Source organism: Oncorhynchus mykiss, chromosome 2, assembly GCF_013265735.2.
Source record: "Oncorhynchus mykiss isolate Arlee chromosome 2, USDA_OmykA_1.1, whole genome shotgun sequence".
Taxonomy (NCBI): domain Eukaryota; kingdom Metazoa; phylum Chordata; class Actinopteri; order Salmoniformes; family Salmonidae; genus Oncorhynchus; species Oncorhynchus mykiss.
In genome coordinates this window covers 13,102,385-13,129,195 of record NC_048566.1, presented here as the reverse complement: position 1 = coordinate 13,129,195, position 26,811 = coordinate 13,102,385, and the positions used below count along the sequence as shown (strand labels likewise).

At 42.1% G+C, this 26,811-nt stretch overlaps 1 protein-coding gene across 3 annotated transcripts in view; it reads left to right on the top strand.

The window, feature by feature from the left end:
• The first annotated feature begins 2,068 nt into the window (after positions 1–2,068).
• LOC118937728 (flocculation protein FLO11-like) overlaps positions 2,069–26,811 on the top strand; it is a 29,583-nt gene continuing 4,840 nt past the window's right edge. The window contains exons 1-2 of one of the 3 annotated variants that reach the window (XM_036938313.1): positions 2,069–2,277; positions 17,820–17,896. In XM_036938313.1, coding sequence (XP_036794208.1) covers positions 2,193–2,277; positions 17,820–17,896 — 162 coding nt within the window. In that variant the 5' untranslated portion in view covers positions 2,069–2,192. Of the gene's footprint in view, positions 2,278–8,716; positions 8,841–17,819; positions 17,897–26,811 lie in introns of those variants that run through there. The other 2 variants (XM_036938308.1, XM_036938316.1) reach the window with 2 other exon arrangements.

Here is a 26,811-nt window from a genome sequence, read left to right as displayed (position 1 = left end):
TCTCTGGCAGGCTGCTGTAGTCACTAGAATGAATAACATCTCTGGCAGGCTGCTGTAGTCACTAGAATGAATAACATATCTGGCAGACTGCTGTAGTCACTAGAATTAATAACATCTCTGGCAGACTGCTGTAGTCAGTAGAATGAATAACATCTCTGGCAGACTGCTGTAGTCACTAGAATTAATTACATCTCTGGCAGACTGCTGTAGTCACTAGAATGAATAACATCTCTGGCAGACTGCTGTAGTCACTAGAATGAATAAAAGCTCTGACAGACTGCTGTAGTCACTAGAATGAATAACATCTCTGGCAGACTGCTGTAGTCACTAGAATGAATAACATCTGACAGACTGCTGTAGTCACTAGAATGAATAACATATCTGGCAGACTGCTGTAGTCACTAGAATGAATAACATCTGGCAGACTGCTGTAGTCACTAGAATGAATAACATCTCTGGCAGGCTGCTGTAGTCACTAGAATGAATAACATCTGACAGACTGCTGTAGTCACTAGAATGAATAACATATCTGGCAGACTGCTGTAGTCACTAGAATGAATAACATCTGGCAGACTGCTGTAGTCACTAGAATGAATAACATCTCTGGCAGGCTGCTGTAGTCACTAGAATGAATAACATCTCTGGCAGACTGCTGTAGTCACTAGAATGAATAAACCCTCTGGCAGACTGCTGTAGTCACTAGAATGAATAACATATCTGGCCGACTGCTGTAGTCACTAGAATGAATAACATCTGGCAGACTGCTGTAGTCACTAGAATGAATAACATCTCTGGCAGGCTGCTGTAGTCACTAGAATTAATAACATCTCTGGCAGGCTGCTGTAGTCACTAGAATGAATAACATATCTGGCAGACTGCTGTAGTCACTAGAATGAATAACATCTGGCAGACTGCTGTAGTCACTAGAATGAATAACATCTCTGGCAGACTGCTGTAGTCACTAGAATTAATAACATCTCTGGCAGGCTGCTGTAGTCACTAGAATGAATAACATCTCTGGCAGACTGCTGTAGTCACTAGAATGAATAACATCTCTGGCAGACTGCTGTAGTCACTAGAATGAATAACATCTGGCAGACTGCTGTAGTCACTAGAATGAATAACATCTCTGGTTTACCTTCATTCATGGTTCGCTGCTTATTCATTAACATGAGTAACTTCACATATCCACGTTTGCATAAGCATTTCCAGGTCTTTAGAATAAGTCTATTGAACCATAACGCTGAGGAGCAGATGATGCTGAGGACAATGCATGTATTAACAGTGGAGGGAGGAGGATATATGGTAGGCTGGCAGACAGTGTGACAGACAGTCAGACAGACAGACACCCTGGGGCATGACATGAGGAGATTCTTAGACACACACACCCGCACATGCACACACACACACACACACACACCCGCACACACACACACACACACACACACACACACACACACACACACACACACACACACACACACACACACACACCATAATTTTGGGGGTTAAAGCCTGTATGCAAGAGGCGTGTGAACTAAAAGACAGTGGAAGTCTGCATTAACACCCAGTCAGAGCTTTCTTGTTTCCCATGTCAAAATGAATAATGCTATTGTCTACTACGTCTTAAGCCCAGAGTCTCCACTGAATCAGTATTTAAAGCTTTAAGGTATCTATCCCTCCTATTCCTCTCTCTCTCTCTCTCTCTCTCTTACCCCTCTCTCTCTCTCTCTCTCTCTCTCTCTCTCTCTCTTACCCCTCTCTCTCTCTTTTTCTCCCCCTCTCTCTCTCATACCCCTCTCTCTCTCTCTCTCCTCTCTCTCTCTCTCTCTTTCTTTAGGATTCTTATAATGTTATTGAGGGGGAAGCAGGACCTCCAATCAGAGCAAAGAAAAAGGAAGAGACCAATCTCAGGGCAGACAGAGGGATGAAGGGAAGGTATGGCTGGAGAGCGTTAGTCTAACCCTCCTCTCCTCCTTCTCCCCCCACCCCCTCATATTTCTCTTCTGGGTGGTACAACCTGGTAGATTACAAAACACCCCTCCCATGTGCCTCACTGCTCTCTGTACCAGGCTGGAGAGAGTGATCTGATTCTTCTGAAGCGCATGTCAGAGAGGAGGAGGAGGAGGGAGGGAATGAACCAGGAAGAGAGAGAGAGAGAGAGAGAGAAGGCAGCCTCCGGTTGACAGTCCATGGAGGTCTGCAGGATCTCCAGGACCAGGAACCATCCCTGGCTGCTGCGCCTGGTGTGTGTTTCGCCTGCTGCTATCACAAGGGGTAAGTCTGAAGGGTGCTCACACACTCTGTCACATACTCTGTCTATATTTGTCTGTTCATTGTCCTGCTTCCCTCAGCTGCCGTAACTACCTAGCCTCATACATACATACACTCTGTGGTTTATTGCTGAGCTTGACTCACTCACAACACCTAACATGTCTTGTTTTAAACAAGGTAACAGATACACCTGGATCATTTCAAATGGACAGACCTGAGAAGAGACCGTAAAACAGGCACTCCTTTTGATTAGTTTGAGGGTCAAAGTTGGACCTTCGTCTTCTTAAGTTCTTCAGTCTCTTCCTTCCTTTGTCTTTGTTTCCACAGCTCGGTAGAACACAGAGCACCTCTTTCTTTTTGGAAAGATAGGAAGGAGCATCGCTAAGAACGAAACACGGCACTGATAGAGAGAGGCGCTTTTGCTGCATGTAATCAGTTTCATACAGTGTCTGACATGTTGTCATGGAATCCTTAGTTCAAATCCCCTGGAGACAAAGAGCTGCTTGAAGAGCCCAGAGCAAAGAGGGACGCCTGTGTGTTTCATTTACATCCTGTAATGGGATCAATGCTGAGAGACACACAGTCGCTGGTACACAATCAGCCTTTCACATCACACCAGCCTCCACACAGACACCTCACTCTGAAGTATCCGCCCATTTAGCTGCCCTGCCCAAAACCACCAAGTCATTTTTCTCCGAGGCATGCAGGCACAGCCCCATGTATGGTGGGCCAGTGGGTTTTTATGTTTCTCCAGCGAAGACCAGAGAGAAAGAGGGGGGGGGGGGGGGGGGGTAGAGAGAGAGAGGATACAGTGTTGTGGAGGGATTGGTTGGTTGGTTAACCCTGTAGATTCAGGAGCCAGAGCGTGCTGCATTAGATGGAGTGGGAGGACATTTCGGTAGCGGGAGGACGAGTCACCCCTAACATGTCCCTATTAGAGGCGCTCCTGTGTCTGTGTGGCTCAATTGATAGAGAATGGCACTTACAATGCCAGGATCATGGGTTAAATTCCTACTGGAGACATACAAAAATGTATGCACGCCATAAATGACTGTAATCTACTTTGGATAAAAGCATCAGCCATATTGGACTGGTGTGACCGGTCCTGGCCAGTGTGACAATGGCAGCCATGTTACAGAGTTGATGGGCCTTGACAGCTGACTGCTGGTGACTCCAGTGATAGACAGTCATGGTGGAGAGGGGATGTGATGGAGAGGGGATGGGGTGGAGAGGGGATGTGATGGAGAGGGGATGTGATGGAGAGGGGATGTGATGGAGAGGGGATGTGGTGGGGATGTGGTGGAGAGGGGATGTGATGGAGAGGGGATGTGATGGAGAGGGGATGTGGTGGAGAGGGGATGTGGTGGAAAGGGGATGTGATGGAGAGGGGATGTGATGGAGAGAGACACACAGTCGCTGGAGAGGGGATGTGATGAATAGGGGATGTGTTGGAGAGGGGATGTGATGGAGAGGGGATGTGGTGGAGAGGGGATGTGATGGAGAGGAGATGTGATGGAGAGGAGATGTGATGGAGAGGGGATTTGATGGAGAGGAGATGTGATGGAGAGGGGATGTGATGGAGAGGAGATGTGGTGGAGAGGGGATGTGATGGAGAGGGGATGTGGTGGAGAGGGGATGTGATGGAGAGGGGATGTGGTGGAGAGGGGATGTGATGGAGAGGAGATGTGATGGAGAGGAGATGTGATGGAGAGGGGATGTGGTGGAGAGGGGATGTGATGGAGAGGAGATGTGATGGAGAGGGGATGTGATGGAGAGGGGATGTGATGGAGAGGAGATGTGATGGAGAGGGGATGTGATGGAGAGGGGATGTGGTGGTGGAGATGAGGATGAATTGGAGTTGAGGATGTAACTCTAAATTGGATAACTGTGCTATGGCATGAACCTCCCTGTCTCCTGACACTGCTTCTTGTAGGATTTGTCCTCAGCAGATCAATACGTGTGTGTGTGTGTGTGTGTGTGTGTGTGTGTGTGTGTGTACTAGTGTTTCTGGATGTGTGTCACAGTCAGAGGGAGATCTCCTTAGATGGCTCAGGAGGAGCAGGTAGATGAGCCGCCATGCAGCCCCGGGAGCCCCACCCCACAGGTTGCCTAGAAGGGGTTGCCTAGCAGGGGTTGTCGAGGAGGGGTGCTATGTGTGACATTTGGAGCTCCTTCCTGTCTCCCTCTCTCTCCGATGTCTTTACACACACATCTATTTCTCCCTTCCTTTTCATCTGAGAAAGAGGTTGACTTTCTCAGACGTTTCTCCTGTTTAGCCAGCACCCAGTCCTTTAGTGTTTTATATGAATTGCCCAGAGGGGATGTATGGTGCTATTAGATGTTTTTAGCCCAAATCCATTGGGTCAGTTGAGTTTTCAGGCCCTGAAGCTTTTCCTTTGATGCATTTTGATCAAAGAGGGGGGAATTTCAATAGATATTAAAACCCACAGTCTACGAAGCATTTAAAAACCTAACATCTGATTTAACAACAAATGACTAGATTATATAGCAACCCCTTACAGCTATAAACAATTACCAATACAAATGTAGACACATTAATCCATATGGGTGTAAGTGTCTGGCTGGGCAATATAAGAGCCTTTATTTAGCTACCCCAAAGTTATTTATTTTTATATAGAGAGACAAATCAATTAAAACCAATATATGGATTACAGAAAATGACGACTCAATTTGATCAATCTGACATTCGAATCATCTGTCATTACATCTGTCATTACTCCCTACAACAAATGATATGATGTCCACGAACAATGTATATGCATACAGGTATGTTTGGCAAAATAATATGACACTTCTGCACTAACGAATACAGCTGGTACTTTTATAGAATGGTATGGATAATGATTCTGTAGAGAGAATGTGTAAGAACTCTTTGACTTGTAGTGTTACTGTGTACCATAGTCCCCTTGGTTCTTCATCCTGCTGTCAGAGGACGTATGCATTGTTCTGACCAGATGGATACATCCTAACAAAACCACATGCCATAGCTTTGTGTTACTAGACGTGTGTATTCTAGACATAACAGTATATCTGAAAAGGGACACTAAGTATTATAAAAGAAGAAATTATTCAACCGTCACATGCAGTTATCACAACTGGGATCTTTACTGTAATTGGATGAAATTCAACTGCACTTAAATGCTTTGGCATCCCTCTCATCCACTCAGCCCTGCGCCCTGCAACAGATATCAGCCTCATTCTGGCTATGCAGAGTTTGTCCTTGTAATGCATTTATGTGCATAGCACTCAGTCGTGCAGTCTGTGAAGGGCTTGGGCTTGCCGCTATATGCTGGATAATCCTTGGGTGTGGTGACATTGCTCACGTTGTCCTGAGGACATGGGACAGTAGATTTACCACACAAATAGCCAGTGACATAACACATTGTACGTGTACTATAATACATGATCAAGTATTATAGGTATGTACTTCATAGGAAGTGGTATCACTGTAGCCGTAGCCTTTTCCATACTCTAGCAGGCCTGTCTGGGCACTGTCATGGTTTGGCCATTCATTCACCAGGGAAATACAGCGTTTCTCAAATGCTCTTCCTTTTCCTCACAATTTCTGTCTTGTTCATATGAGCTCATATATATATATAGTTAGACTGTCTTGTTCATATGAGCTCATATATATGTATAGTTAGACTGTCTTGTTCATATGAGCTCATATATATATAGTTAGACTGTCTTGTTCATATGAGCTCATATATATATATAGTTAGACTGTCTTGTACACATTCCATATAGGATTTGATTTACATTAAAAAAAGAATATATATATATATATATATATGAAATGTTTTGCACAAATGATTATTTTATTTTTTAAACTCTGATATCCAATTGCTGGTGCAGATAGAACAATCTACATTGAAATGAGGAAGTAGACCAGGAGGTTAACTAGACCTATTGCATAGTTGTGAATATTTTTTAAATAATAATGTAGGCATCCGTGTTACACTTCATTCCACTGCTAGGGATATTTCACTAACCCACGGTAATAACCAACCATATCCACTAATTATAGTTATCAGAATACAGCCTATACACACTGTATTATATACACTCTGTATTATATACACTCTGTATTATATACACTCTGTATTATATACACTCTGTGTTATATACACTCTGTATTATATACACTGTGTATTATATATACTCTGTATTATATACACACTGTATTATATACACTCTGTATTATATACACTCTCTGTATTATATACACTCTGTATTATATACACTCTGTATTATATACACTCTGTATTATAAACACTGTATTATATACACTCTGTATTATATACACTCTGTATTATAAACACTGTATTATATACACTCTGTATTATATACACTCTGTATTATAAACACTGTATTATATACACTCTGTATTATATACACTCTGTATTATAAACACTGTATTATATACACTCTGTATTATATACACTCTGTATTATAAACACTGTATTATATACACTCTGTATTATATACACTCTGTATTATATACACTCTGTATTATATACACACTGTATTATATACACTCTGTATTATATACACTCTGTATTATAAACACTGTATTATATACACTCTGTATTATAAACACTGTATTATATACACTCTGTATTATATACACACTGTATTATATACACTCTGTATTATATACACTCTGTATTATAAACACTGTATTATATACACTCTGTATTATATACACTCTGTATTATATTATACTCCATGGCAAGGGATTATAAAACCCTATTTCTTTAGACATGGTAATACACTGAACCTTGAATACCAGCCCGTCCAACGTACACGCAGAAGAATGCAACAGAGATGGTTGTAAGATGTGTTAGTGAGGAACCAGTGTGAGGGGCGTATGGTATGTTATGGTGGGGGTTCAAATCCTTTGTTCTCTCAGTGGGCATGTGGAACAAAGGCAGTTGGGAACTAATGAATTAGATTTTTAATGAGAGAGTTTACAACACCATTTATTTTGTCATTGCCTTTCAGAAATGTCATGAACTAAAACACACACATGTTGTAAAATAGTGTATATTGAAAATGGAGAAATGACTCCTCAGAAAATAGTTGGTACTAAATCCCACGGCGTACATTTTACTAGTAGATTAGAGACAGAATGACATAGATATGATTGTTTATGTCTGTTTAGTAGTACCATCATCCTCCAATAATAACATATAGAGAGAGAGACATATCAAACATGTTCAGTAACTGGGTTCTAATGGGTCCATTAATTATATGGTACAAATATAACATACAGTATGCAACACATATTTATGTTTACAAAATCATACAGAGTGAAATTAGTCATTAAAAAAGTATGTTAATTATCTATAGGAGAATTCACATGTGACATTTAACAAAAAAATATCCTTATCTTTCCAGCATAGCAATGTACAACATCAGCGTTACTATACTGTGTGTGTGTGTGTGTGTGTGTGTGTGTGTGCGGGTTTGTGCATCTTCCATCTGTACAATTCATCCCTCTACATTGCTCACTGTTAGAACATTTAGATGGATGGAAATGTAATGAAATAAAAATGATTTTGATTGAGTACTGAAATCTGCAGCAACAATTAAAACCACAAAAGGAAAATCAGTCGGTGGAGAAATATGGAGGTATTTGTTAAGTAGTAGTCTGCCTTGCTGCCCCTGCTAGCTGCTTAGAGATGTATCCCCAATCTGAATGGTCTGGGTGAAAAGACTGCGTCCCAAATGACACCCTATTTAGTCCGGCCGGCCCAGCTGTGTGGAGACAGTAGACGGGGTGAAATCCCTCCAGTCAGCAGAACGTGGTGGTGCCCAGGCTTGCCCTTCCACGTCTCCCTCTTCTCTCCTCCATGTTAAAACAGCGACGCTCCTATTCCATATAATGGAAGCATTAACGTGTTTATAATGCAGCTGGGGTAAGTATCTGGAGTCGTGTGCTCCCCTAGGGGCTGGTAAAACAGATGTGGGATATATCCTCTCTGCTGCCTTCTGATGGCTGTCGCCCAGGACTGGGGGACTGGGGGGCCCGGGGGGGCTGGGGTCGGGAAGGTTCCTGTTTGTTTTCGCTAGTAGCTAGCCCTCTGGTGAAACAGAAATACACACTTGTACAGTAGTAATACACACACTCACTCCATGCATGCACACACATACACATAACATGCACGCAAAAATACACACACACACGCATGCATACGTGCAAACACACACACACATTGACATACTATATACTTACAAGCGCACTCACTCTCACACACATCGCATGATCATATGGGAGAGAGAGAGAGAGAGAGAGACTGTATGCACAGGGTGGGATTCCGAGCGGTGATGGAGGGGGGGATGGTGCTGGGGGTAGACTGTTACTCCAGCATATTTCCATCCATCCAGAGAGAGAAAGAAAGAGAGAAGCAGAGGGAGACAGAGAGAGACAGAGATAGAGAGAGAGCCAGAGCAAGCTGTGTGTGTGGGAGAACAATGATGGGTTCTCTCTCGTCTGCCTGTTCATATAGTGTGTGTCTACTCTCATGTTCTGGTAAAGGAAGGTAAGACCCTTTTATCTCTCTTTGTACTGGCTGTGGCTGATACGCACGGGGTTGTCGTTCTTAGTGTCGACTGTTTATCCATCTTCTCCTTTATGGAAATATTATATTTCATTGTTCTAATATTAATGTATTTTATTGTGATATTATTCAGTAATCATGAGGTAATTATTTTTGTGAACAAATACTGTCTTTATGTCTGAAGAGAAAAATCCACAGACATTTAAAAATGTTTTTGATTGGGCAATATCAATTATATGATTCATAAGATCTCAAGACTCGTCCAGAAGATATGTATTATTTTTGTTACGAGTTGATTCTCTCAGCCTTTTGTGACAACCTGTCTGGCAGGGAGTCACATAGTCCAGTGAGCCATATGAGTTCATTATCTGCCGTCAAGTTATTCCATCAATGACTTTTGCAATTTGTCATATGTCAATTTGACATGCATATGGGCGGTGAGGGCTTCAACACATGTTCAAAGAGGCATACCCTCAGTCCCAATTTGTTGAAGCATTTTAGAACAGAGTCCCCAAAGGAACCTCCACTCTTCATTGTCTTACCACGCTTCCATAGCCCACATGTGTAGTTAGTCAAATATACACCAGCACATTTCCATATCAAAGGTGCTGAGGCACCAATGGAGCTATTACTGACCATATATTCTCCATAATAATTATTGTGCAGGCTAATAGTAGCTGCTGGCAGTGGGTTGGGTGACATCTAAAGGGACAGAACAGAGGAGATGGTATGACAGAGTATGACAGAGTCAACGTGGAGTCATTTTCACATGCTTCACTGGTCTGTGCAGACAGACACCTCACCTCGGCAGGGACAGGAAGAGTGACGAGTCTTTGGTTGACGTATACAGATGTAGGATCTTCATTTGAGACAGTTTGCTACAGCAGGAAAATAATCCTGCAGCAATAGAAAATGTTCATTATTATGTGGATTATAATGAATGGACATTTTTGTAGGGGTTGACACATTTTTCGTCAGGGAAAATTAAGTCTGAAATGTCAACGTTGAAATTACAAACTTCAGAAGTCTTTTTAAAACACACTACAAGTTTTAAATGTCCTGCACTGCAGAAAAGTTATCCTGCAACAGGGTGATCACATTAAGATCCTACATCTGTACACCAGTATTTCTCAAGTTATTTTTTACCACGAACCAGCATACTCTGGTCCCTCTTGTGTCAGGTACTGATAAACTGTGATTTTTCCTCCTTGACTAAATCAGGGATCAGCCAGCAACATCCCGTGGACTGGCACCGGCCCGTGGACCGGAGGTTGAGAAACACTGCTATACAGTATATTACCATTTGGCTCAGACTTGTGGCCGTATGTATCAAGTGTCTTAGAGTAGACGTACTGATCTAAGAGTATGTCCCTCCTGTCCATCTAATCTTATTCATTGTGATTTAAAAGGTAACACTGATCTTAAATCAGAACTCCTCTGAGACGCTTGATATACGGTCCCTGCTATCTACAATCTAGAACACACTCTTAGGAAAAAAGGTAATATCTACAACCTAAAAGCGTTCTTCGGCTGTCCCCGTAGAATAACCCTTTTTGGTTCCAGGTAGAACCCTTTTCACAAAGGGCTGTACATGGAACCCAAAAGGGTTCTTCCTGGAACCAAAAAGGGTTCTCCTATGGGGAAAGCCGAAGAATCCTTTTGGAAGCCTTTTTTCTAAGAGCGTACCTCATGCTGTTTCTTACAGCAGGATAGGAAGCCTTTCATCACGATCCATATCTGCTTCGTTAATCCCAGGTAGTTAACCCCAGGTAGTTACCCCCAGGTAGTTACCCCCAGGTAGTTACCCCCAGGTAGTTAACCCCAGGTAGTTAACCCCAGGTAGTTAACCCCAGGTAGTTACTCCCAGGTAGTTAACCCCAGGTAGTTACCCCCAGGTAGTTACCCCCAGGTAGTTAACCCCAGGTAGTTAACCCCAGGTAGTTAACCCCAGGTAGTTACCCCCAGGTAGTTAACCCCAGGTAGTTAACCCCAGGTAGTTACCCCCAGGTAGTTACCCCCAGGTAGTTAACCCCAGGTAGTTAACCCCAGGTAGTTACCCCCAGGTAGTTAACCCCAGGTGGTTAACCCCAGGTAGTTAACTCCAGGTTTTCTGTCTGTGCCAGGTGGAGGTCAAGATCTCATTTGATTCTGCAACAATCCTATCCTATAAATGTGAGATTTAACCTATATACTGACTGAGCCTTAGTACGCATCCCAAATGGTGCCCTATTCCATATATACTACATAGAGCTCTGGTCAAAAGTAGTGCACTACAGTGCCTTCGGAAAGTATTCAGACCCCTTGACTTTTTCCACATTTTGTTACATTACAGCCTTATTCTAAAATTGATTAAATTGTTTTTTCCCCCTCATCAATCTACACACAATACCCCATAATGACAAAGCAAAAATAGTTTAAAAAAAATGCTTGTAAATTGTTAAAAATAAAAAATGGAAATATTACATTTAAATAAGTATTCACACCCTTTACTCAGTACTTTGTTGAAGCACCTTTGGCAGCGATTACAGCCTCAAGTCTTCTTGGGTATGACACTACAAGCTTGGCACACCTGTATTTGGGGAGTTTCTTTTATTCTTCTCTGCAGATCCTCTCAAGCTCTGTCAGGTAGGATGGGGAGTGTTGCTGCACAGCTATTTTCAGGTCTCACCAGAGATGTGCGATCAGGTTTAAGTCCGGGCTCTGGATGGGCCCCTCAAGGACATTCAGAGACTTGTTCCGATGCCACTCCTGCGTTGTCTTGGCTGTGTGCTTAGGGTCTGTCACGCCCTGACCTTAGTTCCTTTTTTATGTCTCTATTTTGGTTTGGTCGGGGCGTGAGTCGGGGTGGGTATTCTATGTTGTTGTTCTATGTTTTCTTTTCTTTGTGTTTGGCCTGGTATGGTTCCCAATCAGAGGCAGCTGTCTATCATTGTCTCTGATTGAGAACCATACTTAGGTAGCCTTTTCCCACCTGGTGTTTGTGGGTAGTTGTTTCCTGTTTTGTGTTTTCACCTTTCAGGACTGTTTCGATTTTCATTTCTTACATTCACTTGGTTATTTTCTATTTTCGTGTTCTGTGTTAATAAATAATTATGGACACTTACCACGCTGTGTTTTGGTCCGATCCTTCCTACTCCTCATCCCATGAAGATGAAGATCGTTACAGTGTCGTTGTCCTTTTGGAGGGCGAACCTTCGCCCCAGTCTGAGGTCCTGGGAGCTCTGGAGAAGGTTTTCATTAAGGAACTCTCTGTACTTTGCTCTGTTCGTCTTTGCCTCGATCCTGACTAGTCTCCCAGTCCCTGCCGCTGAAAAACACCTCCACAGCCTGATTCTTCCACCACCGTAGGGATGGTGCAGGGATGGTGCTATGTTTCCTCCAGACGTGACGCTTGGCATTCAGACCAAAGAGTTCAATCTTGGTTACATCAGACCAGAGAATTTTGTTTCTCATGGTCTGAGAGTCTTTAGGTGCCTTTTGGCAAACTCCCAGCGGGCTGTGCTGCAGACATTTTTTGGTACCCTTCCCCAGATCTGATCCTCGACACAATCCTGTCTCTGAGCTCTACAGACGACTCTTTCAATCTCATGGCTTGGTTTTTGCTCTGACATGCACTGTCAACTGTGAGACCTTATATAGACAGGTGTGTGCCTTTCCAAATCATGTCCAATCAATTGAATTTACCACAGGTGGACTCCAATCGAGTTGTAGAAACATTTCAAGGATGATCAATGGAAACAGGATGCACCTGAGCTCAATTTTGAGTCTAATAGCAAAGGGTCTGAATACTTATGTAAATAAGGTATTTCTGTTTTTAAGTTATTATAAATTTGCTAAAATTTCCTAACATCTGTTTTTCATTATGGGGTATTGTGTATCCATTTTAGAATAAGGCTATAATGTAACAAAATGTGGAAAAAGTCAAGGCGTCTAAATCATTCCCGAAGGCACTGTATGTAGGGAATAGGGTGTCATTTGGGAAGCACACTTAGACATCTCAGTAGCCTAGGGTAGCCTAGTGGTTAGAGTGTTGGGCTAGTAACCGAAAGGCTGCAAGTTCAAATCCCCGAGCTGACAAGGTACAAATCTGTCGTTCTGCCCCTGAACAGGCAGTTAACCCACTAGGCCGTCATTGAAAATAAGAATTTGTTCTTAACTGACTTGCCTAGTTAAATAAAGGTAAAATAAAAATAAAAAAAATATCAGACACTGAATATCCGGAAAAGCGTATAGGTTGAGGTCAAATAATTACTAATTTGTCACATACTTGGTAAACAACTAGTGTAGACTACAGTGAAATGCTTACTTACAAGCCCTTCCCAACAATGCAGAGAGAACAATGTAGAAAAATGATAACACAAGGAATAAATACACAAGTAGTGACGTTACCTTGGCTATATACACGTGGTACCAGTGCTGAGTGGATGTGCAGGGGTACGAGGTCATTGAGGTAGATACAGTATGTACATATGGGTAGGGGTGAAGTCACTGAAAATTGTGGAATTGGGTTGAAAGAAATAATAGTAACTCTAAACACTTCTGAAATTCTTCAAATGTCTTTCTTGGTGTTTAGCTGACAGTTTTGACAACATTGTACAGTACATACGCTGTGGAGTATCAGTGAAGCAGCTTCCTCTTCAGTGACCATGTTAATCTAGAATGGTAGTGCAGCAGCCTCCTCCTCAGTGACCATGTTAATCTAGAATGGTAGTGCAGCAGTCTCCTCCTCAGTGACCATGTTAATCTAGAATGGTAATGCAGCTGCCTCCTCCTCAGTGACCATGTTAATCTAGAATGGTAATGCAGCAGTCTCCTCCTCAGTGACCATGTTAATCTAGAATGGTAGTGCAGCAGTTTCCTCCTCAGTGACCATGTTAATCTAGAATGGTAGTGCAGCAGTTTCCTTCTGGAACAGTAGAACAGTAGTAGTTCATCCTTATCTGACCTCCCACCAGTCCACTTCTCCATGGGAACGGCTCCCACAACATAGTTCCCAGCCCACCTCTCAGCTAACACTGAAGGGGAGGTGGAAGGATACGGAAGGAGACATTAGACCCTACATCCCCCTCTCAGCTAACACTGCAGGGGAGATGGAAGGATACGGAAGGAGAAGTTAGACCCTACGTCCCCTATGGCCTAGAGAGCATGAGCCACCCGCTGAAAGTAACTAAGCAACTGGAGGCTGCAGGGAACTGCGACAGACGTGTCTGCCACATCTGCCATTCTAGGGCTTTCAGATGTAGTTTCCTATTGGAAAATGACTGGGGTTTTAACTCTGAATGGTGTAGCATGGTGTAGTCTATCAATATACACTTTGTGACTCCCCAAGCACAGTCTGTCTAGTACAGGATTGTGTTATAAAATGACTTAAAGGGTGAGTGGTGAACTACTAGGATGTAGAGGAACAAAGCTGCTCTGAGGATAATAAAATACAGCTTACCCTCTCCTGCCTGCTTCAATATGCCGTCTGTGTGATACCGTGAAACCTCGTACAAACACGCTGGAAGTATGAGTAAGACTTCTAAAAGTGAATCCATTGTCATGTTTAAAGGCAAGGTCAGGAGTGGGTCTGCTGCAGAACGGCCTTAGGAGGCGTCTCAAATGGCAACCTATTCCCTACATCATCCGTGGAGCTTTAGTAGTGTACTAAATAGGAAATAGGGTTCCGTTTAGGACGTGGTCTTAGTAAAAACTGATCTGGGGCCTGCTGTACTGTCATCCTCAGGGACTTTCTCACGGAATCCTTTAACGTGCTCCTTTTCAGACATGTTCTTCTCTCTGTGATTCAGTAACCTTGGTACTGCAGTCATGTTTGTTTGCTGCCCGAGGACATGCTTGTTTCCGCTGCCACGTATAGATAGGAAATTAAACAAGAAACAATTACCCTGGCTTGTTTTCTCTGTGTACACACACTAACTAAATAAACAGGAGATTGGCTGGGGGACTGAGGCTATAAGAATGTGATGCATTTGACACCTACAGGCCTTGTTCCATATTTTGAGAGGGGTATCTTTTCAATGAGATGACAAGCTTTCTGCAGGAATCTGTCCTAAATGGATTTCACACTCAAGTCCTCTCAACAGGGGATTTGCTGCTGCCGGGCAAGTGAGAAAAACTCTGCCACAAAATGTCAGCGATTTCCATGCCGCCATTTGAGCCGTCTCCTATGTGGTGGGGTGGTACCAGCCAGTTTATTTATATTAGACCTGTTATTTATCACACCATACTAGTATTTAAAGAAACCAAAAGACATTCATGTTTTAGTATGAAGAAAACATTTGGGTTGTGAACCCCAAATCTGTCCTTTTTTTACACCGCTAAATTATTAGCTCTAAATTTAATCCACCCGGCCTTCTGCTTAGCTTCTTCTTACTCCCCTTAGCTTACTTCTTACTCCCCCAGAGAGAGAGAGAGAGATAGAGAGAGAGTGCTTTAATTCCTCGCTGAGGATGGCAGGTATGTTAACAGAAGATAAAAAGTGACATTAATTGAGTGACAGAGCTCGCTATGGGTTTTATCTACAGGAGTTGGTGTGTGGCTGCTTTAGGAAGCTTAAGAAACACACACACTCACATACACATCCCTTTCTCTGTTCTCCTTGCTCATTTTCACCTTATTAAGTGAAGTGTATTCACTATGTAAATCTTGGCAGATAGAAGTCAGATATCGTAACATACAAGATAAGCATCAACCACATTTGCAAGGAACACTTAGTGTAAAAATCTTTTCCGCAAATCCATAGACATGCTCACACCTGACCACTGAAAAGCAGACGCCATAGAGGTAGACAAAAAAATATTTTTATTTTGCACTCATTTCAAATGTTATACTCAAACTACAACGAAGCATGTTTCATATCGAATGTCTTGTAGTTTCCCAGTATTTATCTGACAATGTAAGGAAAAGACATAGCTACAACACATAGCTACTGTGTAAAACCAGACAAACCACCACAGGTGTTCAGTGTCCACACAGCCACATCCTTTCATTAGTGGGGCACACAGAGACCGAAGCCATTTTGACTGGCCCCGGGAGCTTTGTCACGTTTCTATTTCAATCCATGTTTTAGACTGCCCTAATTCTGTATCCTCCTTTAAAAAAGAAAGCTTATTATGTGTGTTCTCTCTGTTGTGTATTTTCAGGTTAGGGTGTTCTATGTAAAATCTTTGTTTGTCCAGCAGCATATGGTTTGAAAGACAATGAGGGAGCGCTGAGAATAGACAGGGATTGAATTTAACTCCAACTGTCATTACTGTCACATTTAATCAGGTGAAGGGAAACAGACACTATTTAGGATTTGTCTAACTGTCATTACATAGGACTGTATAAATAAGTCGCTGCTATGCCTGTTTTGTGTGAATCCATGTCTGGAAAGTTGTGAGAAGCGATAGCTAGCTAGCGGCAAACTATTGGCCCAAAGTGCTTAACCGGAAGTAAGACCCGCCCATATTTCAGTGAATAATGAGGTGAATACAGTTTGTGAATTGTGTCTATAATTCCTTCAATACACCTTGTTTATCTTTCCTTATTGAATCCAAGTTCAACAATTAATATTTATCTAATACCTGTACTTTATATGTGATACATTGTATTGTACATATGTAGCAATTCCCCATCTGATTATTAACTTGTTATTAACATAATCTAGTAGAAAGGGGGAAATGACAGTAGAAAGGGGAGAATGAACCTCCCTTGTAAATTTGTAAAACATTTAAAATGATAAAACATATTACTCCTTGGGGGAATTGAGCCATGTTGACTATACTATACTATACTATACTATACTATGCTATGCTATGCTATGCTATGCTATACTATACTATACTATACTATACTATACTATACTATGCTACAGGGTTTCCCATAATACCCTGTCCTGGAGCCCTAACTGGGGATGCACATTTAGTTTCCCCCTAGCACTACACAGCTGATTCAAATAATCCAAGCTGATGAGTTTGTTATTTGAATCAGCTGTGTAATTCCTGGGCAAAAACCAAAATGTGCACCCAAGGGGGCCCCAGTACCCAGTTTGGAAAACCATGCTATCCTACACTACACTATACTAAACTATATCACACTATGCTACACTATACTAAACTATGTCACACTATGCCCCATCCATACTATACCACACTATACTATGCTACACTATACTATGCCACACTATACTATACTACACTATACTACACTGTACTGCACAATACTATACTATACTCGATATACTACTATACTATACTATATGTCCTATGGACCTACTGAACCACAGCGTCGATCATCTACTACACATAGTAATGAGAGTGAAATCATTCAAACTCCATTTTGTTAGCTTTCATTCTTTAATCAATGAGTCAACTAATAAACAATCACGCCCCAACAAGCCTGGACTAGATTGTTCCAAGCAGCAGCAGTAGCAGAGGACTATTTCACCCCAATCAATGGCCATAATCATAGGACTTACGTCTGATAGAGAGTAGTCTGTGAACGCATGATTAATGACCCTGTTATCAGCCAGGCAGCGTAGAGTGCCTGCCTGCCTGCCTGGCTGCCTGGCTGCCTGCCTTCCTGCCTGCCTGCCTTCCTGCCTGCCTGCCTGCCTGGGAGAGGAGAGGCATTGAGAGTCCTCACTGTGTCCTCACCTCCCTCCACTGTCTATAAAGAGAGGAAGGGTAGACTGCTGCTTTAGAACAATGCTACTAGATATGTTAGATCAGTATTGACTGTTTTGTAGGTCTCAGTTTTATTGATACTGATACATAAGATGTTGAGTACAATTAATATATTCAGGTTTCAGGTTTCTGTCCGTCCGTCCGTCTGTCCGTCCATCCGTCCGTGTACTTGTACATGAGTGCATGTGTGTTTGTTAAATGGTTCTATGTACTGCATATCACAGTGATGCCTTCACACAACAGAACCGAGATGTTTATGCACATGACAAAAATATCTGTCTTCTTCTTTTTACAGGCTGCAGGGCTTTCATCACCACTGAATGGTGTGCTGTCCTGATGTCTCTCTCAAAGCCAGGAGGACTGACGTCAGAGGTTTGTCATCTTTCTAACATCTCTGCTGTTCTCACTATAGAATTATATGTCTATGGCCATTAGGGATCTGTATGAATTTGCATTAAAAGTGAGGTGACTTCTTTCACTACTTATGAGAACAAATGGCAAGTCAATCCTACAGTAAATTACCCTCTATGCCTTCTGCTTCATGAAATGTATGGTAGTAATTTATTGTGTCTATGGGTTTGGAATTTAAGCAAAATGTAGCGGCTAAATAAAAGGATACAGAATAGATCCTTTTTTCACACGAATGTATTCAAAGATATTGTTGCAGGAAGTGTGTATCATCGTTATGAATCTTTCATCACTATAGTAATCATTTCAATTCATGACATGTTGCTATAAAACTTGCTAAAAAGAGCTACTTCATTTCACAGCAAAATATATATATATATATTTTTAAAGACAAAGCTACTTGAATCCATGTAATGAACCAGATTGATTGCTGCGTACCAGTGAACCAACCCTTTGGTTTTTACTGTGATGTATGTGAGAAGAAGATCAGACGCTACAATCATTTGATGCCAATCAAGTCAAGACCATTTCCCTTCCACTGTTATGTACTGCATTTATTTCAGCCTTTCCTTTTTAAACTGGAGTCGCTTAACACGACTGATGACCGACACAACAACCTATATAAAAAATACCTTGGAAATGAAATATCCTCTCTCCCAAACAACACTGTGCTGGTGAAGTGTACTACAGCTACAACTCATTTGTAGTCAAATTCAAAATACTAAAATGTAGATAGATGTATCCTGTACCATTAAAATGTAGATAGATGTATCCTGTACCATTAAAATCTAGATAGAATGATCCTATACCATTAAAATGTAGCCAGATGTATCCTGTACCATTAAAATGTAGATAGATGTATCCTGTACCATTAACATGTACATAGAATGATCCTATACCGTTAAAATGTACATAGAATGATCCTGTACCATTAAAATGTAGATAGAATGATCCTGTACCATTAAAATGTAGATAGAATGATCCTGTACCATTAAAATGTAGATAGAATGATCCTGTACCATTAAAATGTAGATAGAATGATCCTGTACCATTAAAATGTAGATAGAATGATCCTGTACCATTAAAATGTAGATAGTATCCTGTACTATTAGCATGTAGATAGATGTATCCTATACCGTTAAAATGTAGATAGATGTATCCTGTACCATTAGCATGTAGATAGATGTATCCTATACCGTTAAAATGTACATAGAATGATCCTCCTGTACCATTAGCATGTAGATAGATGTATCCTATACCATTAACATGTAGATAGATGTATCCATTTTGTACTTTTTCCCACAGACAAAGTTCTACTTCTGTCAAAGGGGAGAAACAATATTCAAGATCATATCCTACAGAAACATATTTCATTATAACAACTTCACATCATTATGAGTAGACATTAGTAGGTCTATGTTCAACATCACTATTGTGAGAAGGCTTGACCAGTATAGGGATCAATTACAAGTGGCCAATAATAGACTGCGGATGGGCTTATGAAAATGTCTTTCATCTTCAGCCCCTGCCTCCCTGTCTCTCCACTGTAGCTCGGGGGGTAATGGGGCTGGTCGTGTGTTCATTGTGTGGACTTGTTAGAGTAGAGTAGAAGGGTAGGCCTGCCAATCTGCCCATTCAGCAGCACCACTCTGCATTTCACTCTGCTTAATTCCCTCAGCGGGTTGGCAGCGCTCCTATATTCAAGTTTAACTGGTGAAATAAACCAAACAGCCCTTTATAGCCCTGGGGAAAAAGCATTGTATCATGTCCAGAATCCACATAGATATTTTTAACTAGATCTACCAAAGGCATAATTGGTTATCAAATACAGTTAAACCCTGACATGTGTCTACATGGGACAGTGTATCTTTGTGGAGTTCATACATACACCACATAGTCATTCTTTGATTTTGTGCTGTAGTTATTCTAGATTCATATTGATTTCCCATGATACATAAGTTCTGACTGAAATAGTGAAAAGTGCAATATGCTGTCCAGTTCCATTTATTCCATAGGTACCTGTACGAAATGGGATTTTATGTCATTGTGTTGCACATTAATTTATGTAATGTGAAAAGTGCCGACCCTTTTATGTAAAACATTGAAGATGTTCAATATAATTGACATTTGTTTATTTATTTGTTTATTTGGATCCCCGTTAGCTTTTGCAGAAGAAGTAGCTACTCTTCCTGGGGTCCACAACGGTAATATTTTGTTATAACGGTCTAATTAGTAGATGTTAATTCCTCTCCCTTGTGTTGTTCTGATACTGTGGCAAATATAACAAGAGCACATCCTCACATTCCCCAATAAGGCAAAGGGCATTATTCTGCTTCATTACAGATCTGATCATGATGATAATGTGACCAAGAAATGACTCTAACTACTTTCACAGTTTCGCCTGAAGGTGGTCGCGTTGGATTCAATTATTTTAGAAGGGAGGAAAAAGGACCTGCTTTTCAGACAGCAGAAGGGTACCAAGTTCCCGTGAAAGGAATTAAGAAATGCAATGCTTTAATGGTATTAGTAATGCATTACCGCCGGCTCTCCATTTTATAAATCACCTCTCAATTTAGGACAGATGCACAGAGAAATATTTAGCACAGCTAGCTGGGGGGAGGAAGAGAGAAGTCACATGTTCATTTACTCTCTCTTGATATCCTGTAATGACATTCATCATTCCTGTTTTAGTCAAGGCACCAGGTATTAACATATACAGTATCTGTCCTCCTAAGGTCAATAGTACAGGCTCTGATCAATGTATTTTACTTGCTGGTTATTTGAATTATGGTGTTTTTGAGTTCAGTGCAGACCGTAGCTTTATAGTGGGAATGTGGTGTCTTGTGGGACGCAGACATAACATTTAAGTCACATTCAACCTCCCTGAATACTATTAGCAGTGTGTCCTACTTCAATCATTGGCATGTAGTGGCCTAGTGCTTTAGTGTGTCTAGACACACTGTTGACCCCTACTAGCATATGTATATTAACCACAGGAACTGACCTGTCTTCCACTGTTTACCACTACTACCATCTATTAACCACAGGAACTGGCCTGCCTTCCACTGTTTAACACTACTACCATCTATTAACCACAGGAACTGGCCTGTCTTCCACTGTTTACCACTACTACCATCTATTAACCACAGGAACTGACCTTGTCTTCCACTGTTTACCACTACTACCATCTATTAACCACATGAACGGGCCTGTCTTCCACTACTACCATCTATTAACCACAGGAACTGGCCTGTCTTCCACTGTTTACCACTACTACCATCTATTAACCACATGAACTGGCCTGTCTTCCACTGTTTACCACTACTACCATCTATTAACCACATGAACTGGCCTGTCTTCCACTGTTTACCACTACTACCATCTATTAACCACAGGAACTGGCCTGTCCTCCACTACTACCATCTATTAACCACAGGAACTGGCCTGTCTTCCACTACTACCATCTATTAACCACATGAACTGGCCTGTCTTCCACTACTACCATCTATTAACCACATGAACTGGCCTGTCTTCCACTGTTTACCACTACTACCATCTATTAACCACAGGAACTGACCTGTCTTCCACTGTTTACCACTACTACCATCTATTAACCACAGGAACTGACCTGTCTTCCACTGTTTACCACTACTACCATCTATTAACCACAGGAACTGACCTGTCTTCCACTGTTTACCACTATTACCATCTATTAACCACAGGAACTGACCTTGTCTTCCACTGTTTACCACTACTACCATCTATTAACCACATGAACGGGCCTGTCTTCCACTACTACCATCTATTAACCACATGAACGGGCCTGTCTTCCACTACTACCATCTATTAACCACATGAACTGGCCTGTCTTCCACTGTTTACCACTACTACCATCTATTAACCACAGGAACTGGCCCACCTTCCACTGTTTACCACCACTACCATCTATTAACCACATGAACTGGCCTGTCTTCCACTGTTTACCACTACTACCATCTATTAACCACATGAACTGGCCTGTCTTCCACTGTTTACCACTACTACCATCTATTAACCACAGGAACTGGCCTGTCTTCCACTGTTTACCACTACTACCATCTATTAACCACAGGAACTGACCTGTCTTCCACTGTTTACCACTACTACCATCTATTAACCACAGGAACTGACCTGTCTTCCACTGTTTACCACTATTACCATCTATTAACCACAGGAACTGGCCTGTCTTCCACTGTTTACCACTACTACCATCTATTAACCACAGGAACTGACCTGTCTTCCACTGTTTACCACTACTACCATCTATTAACCACAGGAACTGGCCTGTCTTCCACTGTTTACCACTACTACCATCTATTAACCACAGGAACTGGCCTGTCTTCCACTGTTTACCACTACTACCATCTATTAACCACAGGAACTGGCCTGCCTTCCACTGTTTACCACTACTACCATCTATTAACCACAGGAACTGGCCTGTCTCCCACTGTTTACCACTACTACCATCTATTAACCACAGGAACTGGCCTGTCTCCCACTGTTTACCACTACTACCATCTATTAACCACATGAACTGGCCTGTCTTCCACTGTTTACCACTACTACCATCTATTAACCACATGAACTGGCCTGTCTTCCACTGTTTACCACTACTACCATCTATTAACCACAGGAACTGACCTGTCTTCCACTGTTTACCACTACTACCATCTATTAACCACATGAACTGGCCTGTCTTCCACTACTACCATCTATTAACCACATGAACTGACCTGTCTTCCACTGTTTACCACTACTACCATCTATTAACCACATGAACTGGCCTGTCTTCCACTACTACCATCTATTAACCACATGAACTGGCCTGTCTTCCACTGTTTACCACTACTACCATCTATTAACCACATGAACTGGCCTGTCTTCCACTGTTTACCACTACTACCATCTATTAACCACAGGAACTGGCCCACCTTCCACTGTTTACCACCACTACCATCTATTAACCACATGAACTGGCCTGTCTTCCACTGTTTACCACTACTACCATCTATTAACCACATGAACTGGCCTGTCTTCCACTGTTTACCACTACTACCATCTATTAACCACAGGAACTGGCCTGTCTTCCACTGTTTACCACTACTACCATCTATTAACCACATGAACTGGCCTGTCTTCCACTGTTTACCACTACTACCATATATTAACCACATGAACTGGCCTGTCTTCCACTGTTTACCACTACTACCATCTATTAACCACAGGAACTGGCCTGTCTTCCACTGTTTACCACTACTACCATCTATTAACCACAGGAACTGGCCTGCCTTCCACTGTTTACCACTACTACCATCTATTAACCACAGGAACTGGCCTGTCTTCCACTACTACCATCTATTAACCACAGGAACTGGCCTGTCTTCCACTACTACCATCTATTAACCACAGGAACTGGCCTGTCTTCCACTGTTTACCACTACTACCATCTATTAACCACAGGAACTGGCCTGTCTTCCACTACTACCATCTATTAACCACATGAACTGGCCTGTTACCTCTACTCCTATAAAGCCATGGTGGCTCAAGGGTATGTCTGTCTGTCTGTTATTCGGTCTGTCTGTTATTCTGTCTGTCTGTTATTCTGTCTGCCTGTCTGTCTGTGGAGAACAGCTGTTTCCTTCAGCAATGCTGCAGTGCCACGCCTGCCAAACACTCAATGAAATACCATCACAGTCAAGTAGCAGGCAGCCGTGTATATACATCCAACACCCTCTGCGCTGTAGCACAAAGAAGGCTCCTTTTACTGTTCAACGCTACTGCCTTGTTGGGATGTTGCCTGGCATGTTACAGATGCCAATGGAGTATATTAGATATGTATAAAATCGGTCCATAATGTTATTGTGTCAGAGAGGAATGAGGGACAGGGGGGATGGAGGACAGAGCTCCAGAAAGGACTTTCTGTCACTGTTAGCCATGTGTTTTGTGGCAATCTGGGAACCACAATATCATCAGAAGTGTGTGTGTCCCACAGAGAAACTCATGAATCCATGCAGAAAGATCCAGACCAGTGGCTCGATCATCACACACACTTCTCATTATAGATGAATGAGCAGACTGCCTTCTCTGTTCTCACTATAGATGAATGAGCAGACTGCCTTCTCTGTTCTCACTATAGATGAATGAGCAGACTGCCTTCTCTGTTCTCACTATAGATGAATGAGCAGACTGCCTTCTCTGTTCTCACTATAGATGAATGAGCATACTGCCTTCTCTGTTCTACCTATAGATGAATGAGCAGACTGCCTTCTCTGTTCTCCCTATAGATTAATGAGCAGACTGCCTTCTCTGTTCTCCCTATAGATTAATGAGCAGACTGCCTTCTCTGTTCTCCCTATAGATTAATGAGCAGACTGCCTTCTCTGTTCTTCCTATAGATTAATGAGCAGACTGCCTTCTCTGTTCTCCCTATAGATTAATGAGCATACTGCCTTCTCTGTTCTCCCTATAGATTAATGAGCATACTGCCTTCTCTGTTCTCCCTATAGTTTAATGAGCGGACTGCCTTCTCTGTTCTCCCTATAGATTAATGAGCAGACTGCCTTCTCTGTTCTCCCTATAGTTTAATGAGCAGACTGCCTTCTATGTTCTCCCTATAGCTTAATGAGCAGACTGCCTTCTCTGTTCTCCCTATAGCTTAATGAGCAGACTGCCTTTCACCGATGGACAGGAACCTCCTGTAAACACTCTCATTACATCTCCTTCCTTCTTCTCTCTCTCTCTCTCTCTCTCTCTCTCTCTTTTTCTCTCTCTCTCATTTAACTTCCTTTTCAGTTTAGGAGTGAAGCATGAAAGCAAATGTTCATCTCTCCGATGTCGAGTTGAGGAAGGAAAGAAATATACTCTCATACTGAAATAGTGTTGTTTTAAGGTCGGCTTAAAGGAAGGTTGCCGTATATACAGTAAGGGATATGTCAATCAGTCCATTGTGCAGGATTGACAGGCTGTGGGAAGGTTGCTGTAGTGGTGTATATAAGGGATATGTCAATCAGTCCATTGTGCAGGATTGACAGGCTGTGGGAAGGTTGCTGTAGTGGTGTATATAAGGGATATGTCAATCAGTCCATTGTGCAGGATTGACAGGCTGTGGGAAGGTTGCTGTAGTGGTGTATATAAGGGATATGTCAATCAGTCCATTGTGCAGGATTGACAGGCTGTGGGAAGGTTGCTGTAGTGGTGTATATAAGGGATATGTCAATCAGTCCATTGTGCAGGATTGACAGGCTGTGGGAAGGTTGCTGTAGTGGTGTATATAAGGGATATGTCAATCAGTCCATTGTGCAGGATTGACAGGATGTGGGAAGGCTGATGAGATGATGCCTTTCTGTCACCTGGGCTGTTCCTGACAGCTGCTGCATCCATGATAAGACCTGTCTGTCTGTCAGTCTGTCTGTCCGTCTTCTCAGAAATTGCATTCGATATTTCCCCTTCCGTCTAGCATGCCAAAGCAAGTTTCTGTTTAATTTGTTTGGGCTTTTTCTCTTAGTATTTGGAAATGAAAATGCATAGGAAAGGGAAAGCCATTTCAGATTGATTAGGATGATGCATTTCCCATAATACAGGTGATATTATCAGTGAGGGGAATTTCCACATTCATAGAATTCGATACTAACTGTGCAATCTTACAGATTTGCAAATATTATTAGATACAATACCATCAACATGTCCCCTATTACCTGAACACTGTATCACACATCAGCCAGTCTGTGCTAAAACAAAACAAAACCAGAATTAGCCTGGGATGTCATACCCTCAGAAAGTGATCACTTACCAAGACGGTGATGGTGCCAACGTCTTATTTCTGGGTGTACAGAATATAATTCATCTTCCGGGAGGGCTGAAGGTTCCATTAGGAAACAAATGCTTGCTTTCATCCAGTAAGCTATGTCCCAAAGTCTCTCTCTCCATTCTGCAGGCTAAGCACAGCTGTCTGGGAGGACCGTGAGGGATGGGCTCGTCCATCCGCACAAAGTCAGGCCAGAGGGAGGGAAATGTGGCCCGAGGTGGGAGGATGGGTGGGGTAGGCTGGGCTTGTCTGGAGACACAGGGGACATACTGCACTGTCTGGTCGGGCACCAGGATCATTTAGAAGGGCGTTTTAATTACCGTGAGAAGCTATTAATGCTAACTAATGCTTGCGTTTAGGAAATAGCCCAAGCAAGACAACGAACAAGTCCTTAATTGCTTGTCAAATGGTCTTCACTCCAAGGAAGGTCTCCTATTTTTTTTGCTTGAATTGGCATTATTTTTATTTCTCTTTTTTTTTTTGCCGGTTTAGCCGTTACACATGGACACTTGTACTGGTACTGTGCCACATTACAGTATATCATGGGTTCTGTAAGACACGTTTCTTAGCTTGTGAGTGGGATAAGCATCTTCGACTTGAGAATGTATTGATCCTGAATTTCTCCAAGGGGAATGCAGGTGCATACGACCACATTGGAACAGTGAGAGGTTGATTCATCATTTCAAGGATTTCTGCTAAGCAAATATTCTAATGAATACGCAAAATGATTCTGGAACTATCCGACGGAAATGTCAAGGAGGCATGTTGCTGTGCCGAAGGGACTCCCCCAGAATGGAATCCAATCATGGATTCCACAGAATGGAATAAAGCACAGCACTAAGAACATGACATCACTGAATGTAGATTACATAGAGATCTGATGAAAAGGAAATAGATTTGTTCAGACAATGTGGAGGTGTCAGAAATAGTGACATAGCTTGTGTCTGGTGGCCCCTTGTGTGTGAAATGATGCTTGGCTTGGCTGTTTGGGAAATTATCATATTTTATATGAGAATAACTGGAATAAGTACTCTTC